This window comes from Sturnira hondurensis, unplaced genomic scaffold (genome assembly GCF_014824575.4).
Source record: "Sturnira hondurensis isolate 20B ecotype Veracruz unplaced genomic scaffold, ASM1482457v3 Scaffold0005329, whole genome shotgun sequence".
Taxonomy (NCBI): Eukaryota; Metazoa; Chordata; class Mammalia; order Chiroptera; family Phyllostomidae; genus Sturnira; species Sturnira hondurensis.
In genome coordinates, this window is record NW_028077960.1 from 475,010 (window position 1) to 487,830 (window position 12,821).

General features: G+C 46.6%; 1 protein-coding gene across 1 annotated transcript; it reads right to left on the reverse strand.

Moving 5' to 3' along the window:
• Positions 1–2,889: 2,889 nt before the first annotated feature.
• LOC118987719 (histone-lysine N-methyltransferase PRDM9-like) lies at positions 2,890–9,995 on the reverse strand. Its single transcript, XM_037046959.1, has 6 exons — positions 9,818–9,995; positions 9,347–9,618; positions 8,871–8,938; positions 7,117–7,310; positions 4,757–5,172; positions 2,890–4,255 (listed from the first exon to the last, which is right to left on the reverse strand). The coding sequence occupies exons 1-6, from the start codon at positions 9,972–9,974 to the stop codon at positions 3,086–3,088; spliced, it is 2,277 nt and encodes a 758-aa protein (XP_036902854.1). The 5' UTR covers positions 9,975–9,995; the 3' UTR covers positions 2,890–3,085.
• Positions 9,996–12,821: the final 2,826 nt, after the last annotated feature.

Consider the following 12,821-nt stretch of genomic DNA (forward strand, 5'->3'; position numbering starts at 1 on the left):
GGTGTCATGGGGACAGGAGAGTGACTTCAGCTGCCTGTTAATGGCAAGAGACTCAAAATGTCAGGCTGCACTCACTTCTTGGAGCCTCCTCTTCCACACAAGGATGGTGCTGCCAGTCACTGATGGGTGGGTGGGTGGGAGGGGTGTGTGAACACCCAGCTCCCTGCACAAGATGGTCTGAGACCGTGTGAACTATGTGAGCAAGGCTGAAACAAAAGGGCCAGGTTATGACTTAGCTTTGAGAGCTGCACACCATTTTCACAACACAGATCAGCTCGGTTGCGTGAAGGAGGGACTGTACAAGGGCAGGGGTGACAGCATGTGGATTGGGGGGACACCTTGGAGGCTGGCTGCTGCACTAGGAATGTGGTTTGCTGCTGAAACGAAGGGAGCCAGAGCAGACCTGTCTACTCATCTTGAATTGCTTAGCCTTCTGGGAGAGCTCCAGGGTTTGTCCTGGTGGGGAGGTTGTGCTAACTATCACCGGGAAGTCTGTGGGTTCCCCTCCCCACTGTATCTCAATCCCAGCACCTTTGCCAGCATTACACCAGGACTCTGTCCGGAGAGGGACAGAGCATGGGCCACAGCATGGCCCATGCTGAAAGCCACAGAATATTGAGTTTATGTTGTTCTCTCTGGGCTATGGTGGTGGGGGAAGAAACAGGGAAGGGAAACAAAACCCAGGAAAGACACATTCCTTTTAAAAAAGCATGAAAGACAGTAATAGTGGATATTTACCATTGAAATCCACAGTTTATGTAGACACTCTTCACAAACCTGGCACACTGGGAGGACAGAAAGGTCACTGTTCCAGGTCACAGGGCTTAGGTGTCCCACTTTTGTGAACCCACCCCAGCAGGAACAGGGTGGGTCATGCTTAGGTCTCCCTCATGCAGGAGAGGGTGTATGATGGTGTCCTCACCAATTGTTCGCCATCTCTCCATTGAACTCAGCTCTGGTTCTAAGAAAAGTGTGACCTCTGGTAACTGTTAGGACTCTTGCTTACAGATATATTTACCCTGTTCTCACTGAGTCTTGCTGGACTCCCAACCATTGGGTACTCTTGGGCCATTGTAGACATTATCTGCAAATGGGTGGCCGGCAATGCTCAACATTGGGCATGCCCATTATGCCATCAGACTTCACAAACAAAAGCTTAAAGATACAAGTAATAATTTCGAGATGCTGTCAGTGGTGTATGAGGCCCTGTGGGGCCCAAAGTGCATTACAGAAGCTGCCGTGTTGTGGGCTTCATGAACGGCATATGCAGATTGGGTGCACCTGTCACAGGAGAAACTCAGTTCTTCTTGCCAACACAGTAAAAAATTACAGGTCAGCAAGTGTATTAGCTGTATTAGGGTTTATTAGTGATATGCTCCTATGGAAGAGGACAGGTCTTGCTGAGGTAGGGGTGAAAGGCAACGTTCTTTGGGTGGCAAGAGCACCAGGTCCTTTGTCCTGAGGACTGACATAGTTGGTGGGATGGGGGCGAAGAAGTTACATATTGATTTGTGGGTGAAATGGTGCCAGCTTCCATGGGGGATGTGACCACCCAGACTTAGGTATGTGTGTGCAGCGTCGATTGGCCTGAATCCTTATCTTGCTTCAGACCCCACTTGGCCGTCTTGCAAAACAGATACATGACAGGAGAGAGTTAAAGTTGAGACAGTTACCCAAAGTTACCAATTGGCTCTTTCTGCAAGCACTAGGGACCCTCTCATAAAACAGATAGTGGACAGAGGAAAGGTATTAGCCAAATTTGTTTTATGGATCCTTTACTTGAGTGCTGTGAACCCCCTCCCATCTTCTAGGCCTTGGGATGAATAAACTTTGAAAGCCTTTCTTTGCCAGATAGTGGAAACAATACCTAGAATTTCAACCTGTCAGCATGGTGTTTGTGATTTTGGAACTTCTGGCAATAGAATTGCACAAGGCTCAGGACTGCTGAGTTAGTGCATGACACACATATTCCTCGCCCTCCCTGCCTTGGCTTTCCATCCGTCCTAACACCCCAGTGCAGGCAGATGCTGTTTCCAGTGTCAGTTCTCAGTAAGGGGTGGGTGAAGGTCTTTTTTCACAGGTCACTCTCAGTACCACCTGCCTATGGTGAGGAGGCTCTGAGGGTGCCCAGGCTCAGTGAGAGCGTGGTAATCAGGAGGGAGGCACATCCCCTACCTCAGGCCCCCTTCTCAAGGCAGCTGAGTCTATATGGAGAAAGCAGTGGTGTCTGCTCAAATTCTGAATTTGGCTACAGACCCCTCTCTTGTCCTTATCTTCCTCTGTGCAGCACTAAAGACCAGGAAGACATGGGCACTGAAGGCTGTTCAGCAGGACTTGTGATCTCAGCAAGGCTCTTGCCAGAGTCTGTCTGTGCTAACTCAACTTTGAATGTCAAACCGAAAGTCTGGAGTTCCCATTTCCATTGTGCAGACTAAGAGGCAGGCAGAGAGAAATTGAGAATGTTGCCTGAGGTCACACAGCTGGAGAAAAGAGCTGAGACTCATACCCACTATGGACTGATGTGGAATCTGTATGCTGTACACCATGAAACGCTGACCCTGAAAAGGCAGCAAGGAGTGAGGAAGACAAGGTGCCCAGACTGAACCAGGCTAATGTCTGGACACAAGCATACATTCCAACCTTCTGTTCACCTCTGAAGCTCCAGAGGTTGTAGGAAATTAAGAGAAGAGCCAAGAGAAGCCAAGGAAGGAGGGGTAGGGAGCTGATTAGGAGAAAAGGCCCCCTTCCCAGGAGTCTGGGGAATTCCCTTCCCCCGAGAGTCTGTCTCAAATTCCTCCCTCTGGCCAGTAACCAAAGTAGACCGACTTGAGAATTACACATTTGTAGGAATTAGGGTGTATGTTCTTTGTGGCTCTTCAGGAACTCCCAGCTTTCAGTGATAGGGAAATTGAGGGATGTGTATGGAGACAAACATTTTAGAATAGGTCAAAAAACCATGAATGAGTTTGGTGCTGCCATCCCCATATCACTATGGAACTGTTTGTCTATCTCACTGTCATGAAAGTGGAGGGTTTTGTTAACCAGTTACTTCTCTACTTATTACTATCTTGGGGAGAGGAAGGGACTACAGACTTCCTATGGCTATTGACATGTGACTTAATGCTAATGATTCGCTTTTCCACCTGCAAACATAGGGCTTCTCCCTGGAGTGTGCCTTCTGATGTCTTATGAGATGTGACTGCTGTGTAAAGCCTTGTCCACACTCCCTGCAAATATAGGGCTTCTCCCCTGAGTGTGTTCTCTGATGTGTTATGAGAACGGACTTCCAGGTAAAGCCTTGCCCGCACTCCCTGCAAACATAGGGCTTCTCCCCAGAGTGTGTCCTTTGGTGTACAATGAGATATGACTTCCGTGTAAAGCCTCGCCCGCACTCCCTACAAACATAGGGCTTCTCCCCTGAGTGTATCCTCTGGTGTCTAATGAGATATGACTTCTCTGTAAAGCCTTTCCCGCACTCCCGGCAAACATAGGGCTTCTCCCCTGAGTGTATCCTCTGGTGTTTGATGAGATATGACTTCTGTGTAAAGCCTCGCCCACACTCCCTGCAAACATAGGGCTTCTCCCCAGAGTGTGTCCTCTGGTGTGTGATGAGAACTGACTTCCAGGTAAAGCCTCGCCCACACTCCTTGCAAACATAGGGCTTCTCCCCAGAGTGTGTCCTCTGGTGTACGATGAGATATGGCTTCCGTGTAAAGCCTCGCCCGCACTCCCTGCAGACATAGGGCTTCTCCCCAGAGTGTGTCCTCTGGTGTACTATGAGAACTGACTTCCAGGAAAAGCCTCGTCCACACTCCCTGCAAACATAGGGCTTCTCCCCAGAGTGTGTCCTCTGGTGTGCAACGAGATGTGACTTCCGAGTAAAGCCTCGCCCACACTCTCTGCAAACATAGGGCTTCTCCCCTGAGTGTGTCCTCTGGTGTATGATGAGGTATGACTTCCGAGTAAAGCCTCGCCCGCACTCCCTGCAGACATAGGGCTTCTCCCCTGAGTGTGTCCTCTGGTGTGTGATGAGAACTGACTTCCAGGCAAAGCCTTTCCCGCACTCCCTGCAAACATAAGGCTTCTCTCCAGATTGTGTCCTCTGGTGTGCAATGAGATGTGACAACTGTGTAAAACCTTTCCCACACTCCCTGCAAACATAGGGCTTCTCCCCAGTGTGTGTCCTCTGGTGTTTGATGAGAGCTGACTTCCAGGTAAAGCTACGCCCACAGTCCCTGCAATCATAGGGCTTCTCCTCAGAGTGTGTCCTCTGGTGTGCAATGAGAACTGACTTCCAGGTAAAGCCTTTCCCGCACTCCCTGCAAACATAGGGCTTCTCCCCAGAATGTGTCCTCTGGTGTGCAATGAGAACTGACTTCCAGGTGAAGCCTCGCCCACACTCCCTGCAAACAAAGGGCTTCTCCCTAGAGTGTGTCCTCTGGTGTGCAATGAGATGTGACAACTGTGTAAAGCCTTTCCCACACTCCCTGCAAACACAGGGCTTCTCCCTAGAGTGTGTCCTCTGGTGTTTGATAAGAACTGACTTCCAGGTAAAGCTTTGCCCGCACTGCCTGCAAACATAGGGCTTCTCCCCAGAGTGTGTCCTCTGGTGTGTGATGAGAACAGACTTCTGTGTAAACTCTTTCCCGCACTCACCGCAAACATAGGGCTTCTCCCCTGAGTGTGTCCCTTGGTATGTGATGAGACGTGACCCATCACTGAAGCGTTGCCAACACCCTGCTTGCTCGATTGTTACAATTCTTGACATTCCTCCTTTCACAAATAACTTGCCTGTGTCCTCTGAATTCTCTTTCTGGCCTCTGTGGGGCTCTTCCTCCATCATCCTCTCAATCTCACTAGAACTCATTTCTTCTTTGGAAGGTTGGGAAAAGGGTTTTGAGATTCTCCTCTGACTGATCCTTTTACCCAAAGGTTTGGACCTTTCTTTGATCTCTTGACCTCCAGTTTTATTGTCCCAGCTGCGTATACAGGTAGGTTCCTGCTGCCGATTCTGATCCTCTGGACAGGGTTCCTGTGCTTGGAGGGGTTTTCTTGCAGATGTTCCCGAGAGAATCTGAGAGGGATGATTGAGTTTCATGTGATGGCTGAGGAATTTCTGACTGGAGAAGGCCAGCGAGCAGGAGGGACATGGGTGCACCTCTGGCTTTGGCTCTGCTGAAAGAGAAAGGTTTGGTCAGGGCAGATGATGATGAGAATGCCTGGGCCACACGCATTCCTGTCCCATCAATCCTTCTTACTGTGGTGATAACACAGCCTCTGTCTCCCACAGCGTCCACTCGCCGGCTATGTTTCTTCTTATTTTGATGCAGCGCATCTCCTTCAGAAGTCCAGAGAGCCCACATCAAGGGTCTTTTCTAATATTGCCCAGACTAGAGACTTGTAGGAGCATGAGAGGCTATTTCACTCCCTGTGTGGATGGAACTGCAGTGACCTTTCCCATCCACAGGTATCTTCTAAGTCATGTTAAAGAGGAAACCCACAGGCCCCAACTAGGAATTGCTTCTCTCAGTTTTCTAAAATAGCAAACTAAAATGTCCTTCCGCAAGCCTCACACCAGATATTTATGCTTCATCTCATTTAGTGTTACCCCTTTTCAAATACATACTAAGAAGACCTGTTTCACCATATTTCAGCCCCATTGCTTACAGGCCTGACTCCTGTTCCTCTCTGTCCAATCCACCATGCTCTCTCACTTGGAGATAGAGTAATATGAGGAAATTCCCCACTGGACTTTATTTTCCTAAAATTAACAACACATAATCAGAACAGAGAATATACCCACCAGTCGATACCTGAAGACTACAAACGTTCACTCATGAAAGTTCCCAGTGTCTCAACTCGGGTCGAGGGAACTGTATTTCTGGGCTGCTAAGCACCTGTCTCATCTCCGTTCTTACCTTCTATGCTGAGATGAGACCCGAGTGACCCTCAGCCAATTTAACACCCCACTTCTTTTCCTCCCTGTACTAGCTGCTCCCTCTGCCTGGGATCCTTTGCCCCAGATCATTTTGTACATATTATCTCCTGAGAGAGCCCTTCCTGGACCACCTGCCACAGCACACCTCCCCTCACCCTGATCCCTAGGCAATTGTCCTGGATTAGTTTTCTCCAAAGCACTAACCACTGTGTAGTGTTATGCACACACAAGCACATGTGCCTGAGTTTCCCTCCTTCACCCGTCAGCTCCTCAAGAGCAGTGATTCTGATCCTCACATTAATCTGTATTTCCAGGTCCCAGGATGCTGTGCCTCACAAAGGAGGACCTCTCGTGACGCTTTACTGAAATGATGAACCAATGTGCCCTGTCTGAATGGTGTGGCTTGGTGGGTTGGGTGTTGTCTGAACACTGAAAGGTTACAAGTTCAATTCCAGTCAGGACACAGGCCCGGGTTGTGGGCCACATGGGGTTGTGCCATAGACAAGCGGTTAATGTTTCCCTTGCACACTGATTTTTTTCTCCCTCCTTTCCACTCTCTCTAAAAATAAATAAAATCTTGTTTAACAATATTTGATTTATGTATTTATTTTCAGAAAAGGAGGAAGGGAGAAAGGGAGAGGGAGAGAAAAATCAATGTGTGGTTGCGACTCACACGCCTCATACTGGGGACCTGGCCTGAAACCCAGGCATGTGCCCCAACTGGGAATCAAACTGGCAACCTTTGGTCCACAGGCTGGCATTCAATCTTCTGAGCCACAGCAGCCGGGACAAAATCTTTAAAATATAATGAATGCCTACAAACAAAAACGTTTTACTTAGAAGTCTGGAGGAAAATTAAGAAGAAACACCTATAAAAGTGTCAGAAAAACTGCCTTGGTGAGAGAACTGGTTAGTGCTTGAAAACTTTTTTTTTGTGCCTCTCTGTCTTTCAGCACTATATGCGGTTGTGTATTTTCGTCATGAAATATTTTAAAAATAAAAATATAAAAACTTCGCCTAAGAGTCAAAGGCATATGAATGAATTTTGAACTTCTGAAGCATCTCAGTTGAAATTTTACTGACTTTAGAGTGGATTTTACTCTACTTAAGAGTCGGATCATAAATATTTCTATGGAAAATTCTCTTTTCTTTCTGTTTTGAAGAACAGTGGTGCCCACCTCTTCCGGCTGCGAGTTCTCTCTTCCACTTGCTGCCCCACTTGCTGCCTAGCTCCTGGCCATACTCGTTCCCACACCAGACCAGCAGCTCACAGCCCGGCCTGATGACCCGGCACGTTCGGTAGAAAATCTGCCTGTGGTATTGAAAGGCCACCAGGTTCTGCTCTTCATCATCCCGGGCACAGTTCACATACCTGAGATTGAGGCAGATGAAGGGAAAGAAAACCACAGTGATGAGTTCCCAGTACCTATTACATCATGTCCAGCCCCTCGCTGATGCTTAAGGCTCTCAGGCTCTGGTGTTGCCCACTGCCTTTAATGGTCTTGGGGAACCTTCTGTTCAGTGTCTGAGCGTCTGTCAGCATGTCATGTGAGTTCCTACCTGCAAGTCCTACTTGCAGTGTTCATCCTGCTCATCACTATTTTCTAAACCCAGCTCCAGACTTAACCCTCACCCTGACTGGCCATAATATCCAGTGATCTCTGGCTCCTCCAAGCCCTAAATCAAGTTGTTTCACACCACAGAACCTGGTGCTTGATCTAGGGCTCTGCTTCTAAATTAGCTAATTATCCAGTAATCAGGCCACATCTGCTTTCCTGTGAAAGGCTTTTCTCCAACCCCCCTACACTTTATTAAGGGTACCATTCACTTGCCTGCCCAAGGTTACCATAGAAAATTGGAGGTCTGCCCTGGCTGGAGTGGCTCAGGGGATGGAGCATGGGCCTGTGAAGCAAAGGGTCGCTGGTTTGATCCCTGGTTGGGGCACATGCCTGGGTAGTGGACCAGGTCCCCAGTGGGGAATAGCATGAGAGGTAACCACACATTGATCTTTCCCTCCCACTCTCTCTCCTTCCTGTCCCCTCTCTCTATAAATAAATATTATGTTATATTGTTTTATATTTTTAAAGATTTCATTTATTTATCTTTAGAGAAGAAGAGAAAGGGAGACGGAAAGAAGTATCAATGTATGGTTGCCTCTCTTGCATCTCCTGCTGGGAACTGGCCTGCAACCCAGGCATGTGCCCTGATTGGGAATCGAACCGTGATCATCTGGTTCGCAGGCCTGTGCTCAATCCACTGAGCTACATCAGCCAGGGATAAAATACTTTTAAAAAAAAGAAAAGTGAAGGTCTTTTTGTCTTAATAAAATTTAACAGAGCAACAGTAATTGATTCACATTCTGCTGTCCCTGATAAAAAGAAAGCCCCTCTCAGGAGAAGGGCCCATTCCTCTGCAGGCCTCAGAGCCAAGCTCTACTCTAAAGTGAGGCTGGGATGATTTGCTGCTGCACAGGTTTAGGCCACCCTTGGTTTCTGCTATCTTGACACTTTGCACTTCTTGGAAATTATACTTAAATGTTTTCAAATGCAATTGTATTATGTATGTCTGCTAGAAGTCCTTCATAAGGACATGGCTTCTGTGATCTGTTTAAATAATGTATTTCTTCACCTAAACTGGAATATAGTAAGTGCTTAATTAATGTTCACTTGATAAATTAAAGTGTAATCCCGTGCCCCTGGGGAATCTAGGCTCTTCAAGGTCCTTTCCACTGTCCACACTGTGCCTAGCAGAGAGCTTTATATTCTGAGAACATATGCTATACTTTTTCCCTAAATGTCCCCTGAAATGAAAGAACACTGTATGGAGAAGAATAGAAAAAAGGAATTAAGGGAGACCATAATGACAGGGAAAGATACATGGGCTTGTGGGGCATGAATGTCCCCTCTGGCAACCAGAGACCTGTTGACCTCACCTCATCCAGTTGGCACAGGATCTGTCCTTTCCATCCACATATTCATAGCAGTTTCTCCCTCTGGCGATCTGCGTTTCACAAAAGTTAAAGACCTTTTATTTTTGTGTGAAGGAGAAAGTCAGAAGAATTATTTTAACCTACTGTCATCAAAGCTCTTTCAGCCTGCTTGGAGATTCAACTGCCAGGTGTGGCCACATGATATTTTTCTTACTCTTCACCTACTCATCTGAGTCTACCTGCCCAATCCGAGCAGGAGTCCCACAAGGAAGGAACCACTCTTTTTCGTCTGCACCACTTTGCTCCCACTTACCTTCTGACCCTTAAACAGGAGCTCTGTGTGCATGTGAAGTGCACTCAGTACACAGAGCTAACCACCTCGTCCCCTCCATGGCTAGCATGTAGGAGGTGAGGTTCCTCCCAGCCTCAGAAGGAATGTGGGAAGCCAGAGGACAGTGGAAGAGCTAAATAGTTCTCACCAGCCAGGAGTATCTGCTCTTGGCTGCCTCTTCATCTTCTGTGATGTGTCCTTCATAAGGGCCAAAGTGCAGACCCACGGGCAGATCAGCTGCCTCATTCCACACTCCAAGCCCAGCCTCAGGGATGCTGGATGGCCCGATTCTCAATCCAGGGGGCAGGGTGAGTGCTGAGCGGTAGGGATGCCCCTTGTCCACTGCACTGTCCTTTACAACTGTAGGGGGTCCATGCACCACACAGCTGTCGATGAAGAAGTTCTGACACTTCTCACAGTCTGGAGGCAAGAGCAACAGGGGTTAGGGAAGGGTTAGCGCATGTTCCTGGACACAAAGAGCTTCAGAGGGAGTCCGGCACTCACATCATTGACACTCAATCCTGTACTCTATGTCACTAGAGGAAGGGAATGATTTGGGGACCAAAGGACTAGATGAAACTATTGTATCATAATACACTTCTTAGGGAGGATCACTTACAAAGGTAGTCATCATCCTGGGGTTCGACCTCTTGGTACACACAGTCCTTTCTTTCTCGTAGGCTATACATCTTCATGTCCATCTCCTTTCTGCCGAGTTCTGAGTTGGAGAAGGCCAGGTGAGTGAGGTTGGTAGGGTCTGGGGTGCTACTTCCCATTTTGTCAGATAACACGATCTCCTCCCATCANCCCCCTTTTTTCAAACCTAGAGCTGCATGAGCAGTGAGGACGCGGTCAAGACTGCGTTGCATTCCATGGAAACTTAAAAGTCAGTAAAATCTGACCACGCAATTCATAGACACAGAATACGTCCCAGAGGGCTCAAATATTTAAACACAACAAATGACATAATAAGGATACTGCAAAACACACTGGGAGAATTTCACATCTCAAGGAAGTGGCGTTATGGGTAATGGCTATGTTTAAGTTACTCAAGTGCAAATACATTTCAGAAATAGGAAGAGGAGCTAAAACCAAACAAAACTACATGAATTTAAAAATACTGAAAAAACCTACACTTATTTCGCGGAAAAATAACATCAAATTTGAGGACGGGGGTCCACAGAGCAGGGTCTGTTTCGCTGCTACTGGCTTTCCCGGGATAACGTGGAAAGTGTGTCTCTGGTCCTTACCTCGTTTTGAGCATGTAAATATAACTTGATTTCCATGGACTGGAAATGCGCCGACTAACTGTAATTATTACTGTGAAACCGCAGAAAGGGAAACCTCACTAAAGCGGAGTTGGGGGTCAATGGGGGTGCTGTCCACTGACAGCACCACCCAGGCTCAGTTACAGGAAAGACTGTCACAGGCCCCAACATATAGATGTACCGTGTACTCCCAGGACAAACTGACTCCACGGCAACTCAGCCAGAGAGAAAACATCGTCAATCTGAACTGAGGATTTTCTGCACTGCACTTTCATTTGAAATGACCCCTCCCAACTTCCTCTTTTTTCCCTGCAAATTGACGTTCCTCTCTTTTACTTGTGGAGCTTGCCTATGACTTTTCCTACAGCTTGCTTGCCCTAAATTGCATTTTTTTTTTACTGTTTCTGAATAAACCCCTTATGTGTTGGTAAAATAACTGCCCGCTATATTTTTAGGTCACCACAGTTTGGCGGCTCATATGGGGATCCAGAGGACTCCTGACATCTCTGAGGCTGATGAGCAAGCAGGTGCAGTGCTCTTGCTCTGAAAGACTCTGGGAAGGGTCCTTTGGTGCAGACTTCCCAGTGATTATTTTGAGAATAGCCACCTGGAAATTACTTCCTCATACCCTCGGACCCAGAGATTCCACTTTTCAAAATTTTCTCCTAGTAGCCCTGGCGTGGTAGCTCAGTTGGTTAGAATGTCCTACCTTTATGACAAGGTGGTCAGTTCATTCTCCAGTCTCCAGGGCACCTTCAAGAAGCAACTCGTGAATAAATACATAAGCAGAACAACTCTCTCTCTCTTTCAAATTAATAAATGAAATGAGAAGAACAGCGTACACACATTCCCTCCAGTTATGCTTCCCTGTGCATGAAATGAAGTATGTCTAAAATACTGTGGTCCTGCCCTGGCTGGTGTAGCTCATTGGATTGAGTGCGGACCTGCAAACCACACGATGGCAGTTCGATTCCCAGTCAGGGCACATGCCTGGGTTGCAGGCCAGTTCCTGGTGGGGGACTTACAACAGGCAACCATACATTGATGTTTCTCTCCTTCTCTCCTTCCCTTCCCCTCTAAAAATAAATAAATAAAATCTTTTAAAAAATAACAAATAAAATATTGTAGTCCTGGCTAGTGTGGCTCTGTGGATTGAGTGCTGGCCTGCCAATGAAAAGATCGCTGGTTTCATTCACAGTCAGGGCGCATGCCTGGGTTGCAGGCCAGGTCACTGGTTGGGGGCAACTGAGAGGCAACTGATCAGTGTCTCTCTTTGTCCTTCTTCTCCCTGTCTTCCCCTCCCTCTAAAATTAAATAAAATGTTTGAAAAAATTACAAACATAGAGTATTGATCCAACATGTATATAAAAACATAATTTTACAATTTTCAGTAGAGGAGAATTTGTTAAATTATGCTTTGTTCACGCTGAAGTACTATAGAATTTTGAAAATGGGTGAAGATGTATGATATTTCATTAAGGAAATGGAACCTAGTAAGGTGGTTCTAATGGATTTTATCAGAAAATAATTTCTAAGTAATGTTGTTATGTGAGCAATATATCCTGAACAACAAATTGTGTTAAAAAAAAACCAACAGGAAGAAGACATATGCTGAATGGAGTCTCAGGGACTAGTCACAGGCATCAGGGTCTGGGCAGTGTGCAAGGGAAAACTGTAGCATTTCTTTTCTCCTTCACTTAAAACACACCTATCTATAAATATTTTTGGAGATAAAAGAATAGATGAGAAGTAGTTGGTTATATACATATGCATTTAAAAATAACTCAACAAAAATTCTACACACCCTCATTAAATCCAGTGGCCTACACTGCCTTCCTTATCCAAATAGGACCTTGACCACCCAAAGTGTCCAATTTGCATCCAAAAATCTATCCCAGCAGCAACATTTCCATCATATAAAATATACTGTGTCATACAGTTAGTTTGTTTCAGAGATGAAAACCATTTATTATGAAAACAATGAATTTTATATTTAAGTATCAGATCCAAGGTCATTTATAGAAATGCTAGTAAGAATATTATAAGCCCTGGCTAGTGTTGTTCAGCTTCTGTGTCTGGCATCTGGCAATTAGGGTTCATTGTCCAGCTCAAACTCTGCAGTCTGTGGAGTCTTGGTTACAGATCTGGGTCCTGTCTCTGAGGTCTGTGGCCTGGCTACAGATATGAGTCCTGTCCCCAGGTCTGTGGCCTGGGTTTGAAGCTATTTGGCTATGGGTCTCAGACCTGGGGTCTCTTTGGGTGTGGCTTTGGGGTCTATGGGTTTGTGTGTGGGATCCATGTGCATTTCTATAAATTTATAGCCATTGGCTCCAAGTCAATGCCAAGAGGAGCCCC

What these genes read in the sequence shown, in the direction of transcription:
- LOC118987719 (XM_037046959.1), bottom strand. Translation starts at nt 9,974, where the DNA reads ATGGGAAGTAGCACCCCAGACCCTACCAACCTCACTCACCTGGCCTTC. An exon ending in CCAGGATGATGACTACCTTT is followed by an intron (nt 9,619 to 9,817) that starts GTAAGTGATCCT and finishes TCTTGCCTCCAG; the next exon opens with ACTGTGAGAAGTGTCAGAAC. An exon ending in TCCTGTGCCAACTGGATGAG is followed by an intron (nt 7,311 to 8,870) that starts GTGAGGTCAACA and finishes CCTCAATCTCAG; the next exon opens with GTATGTGAACTGTGCCCGGG.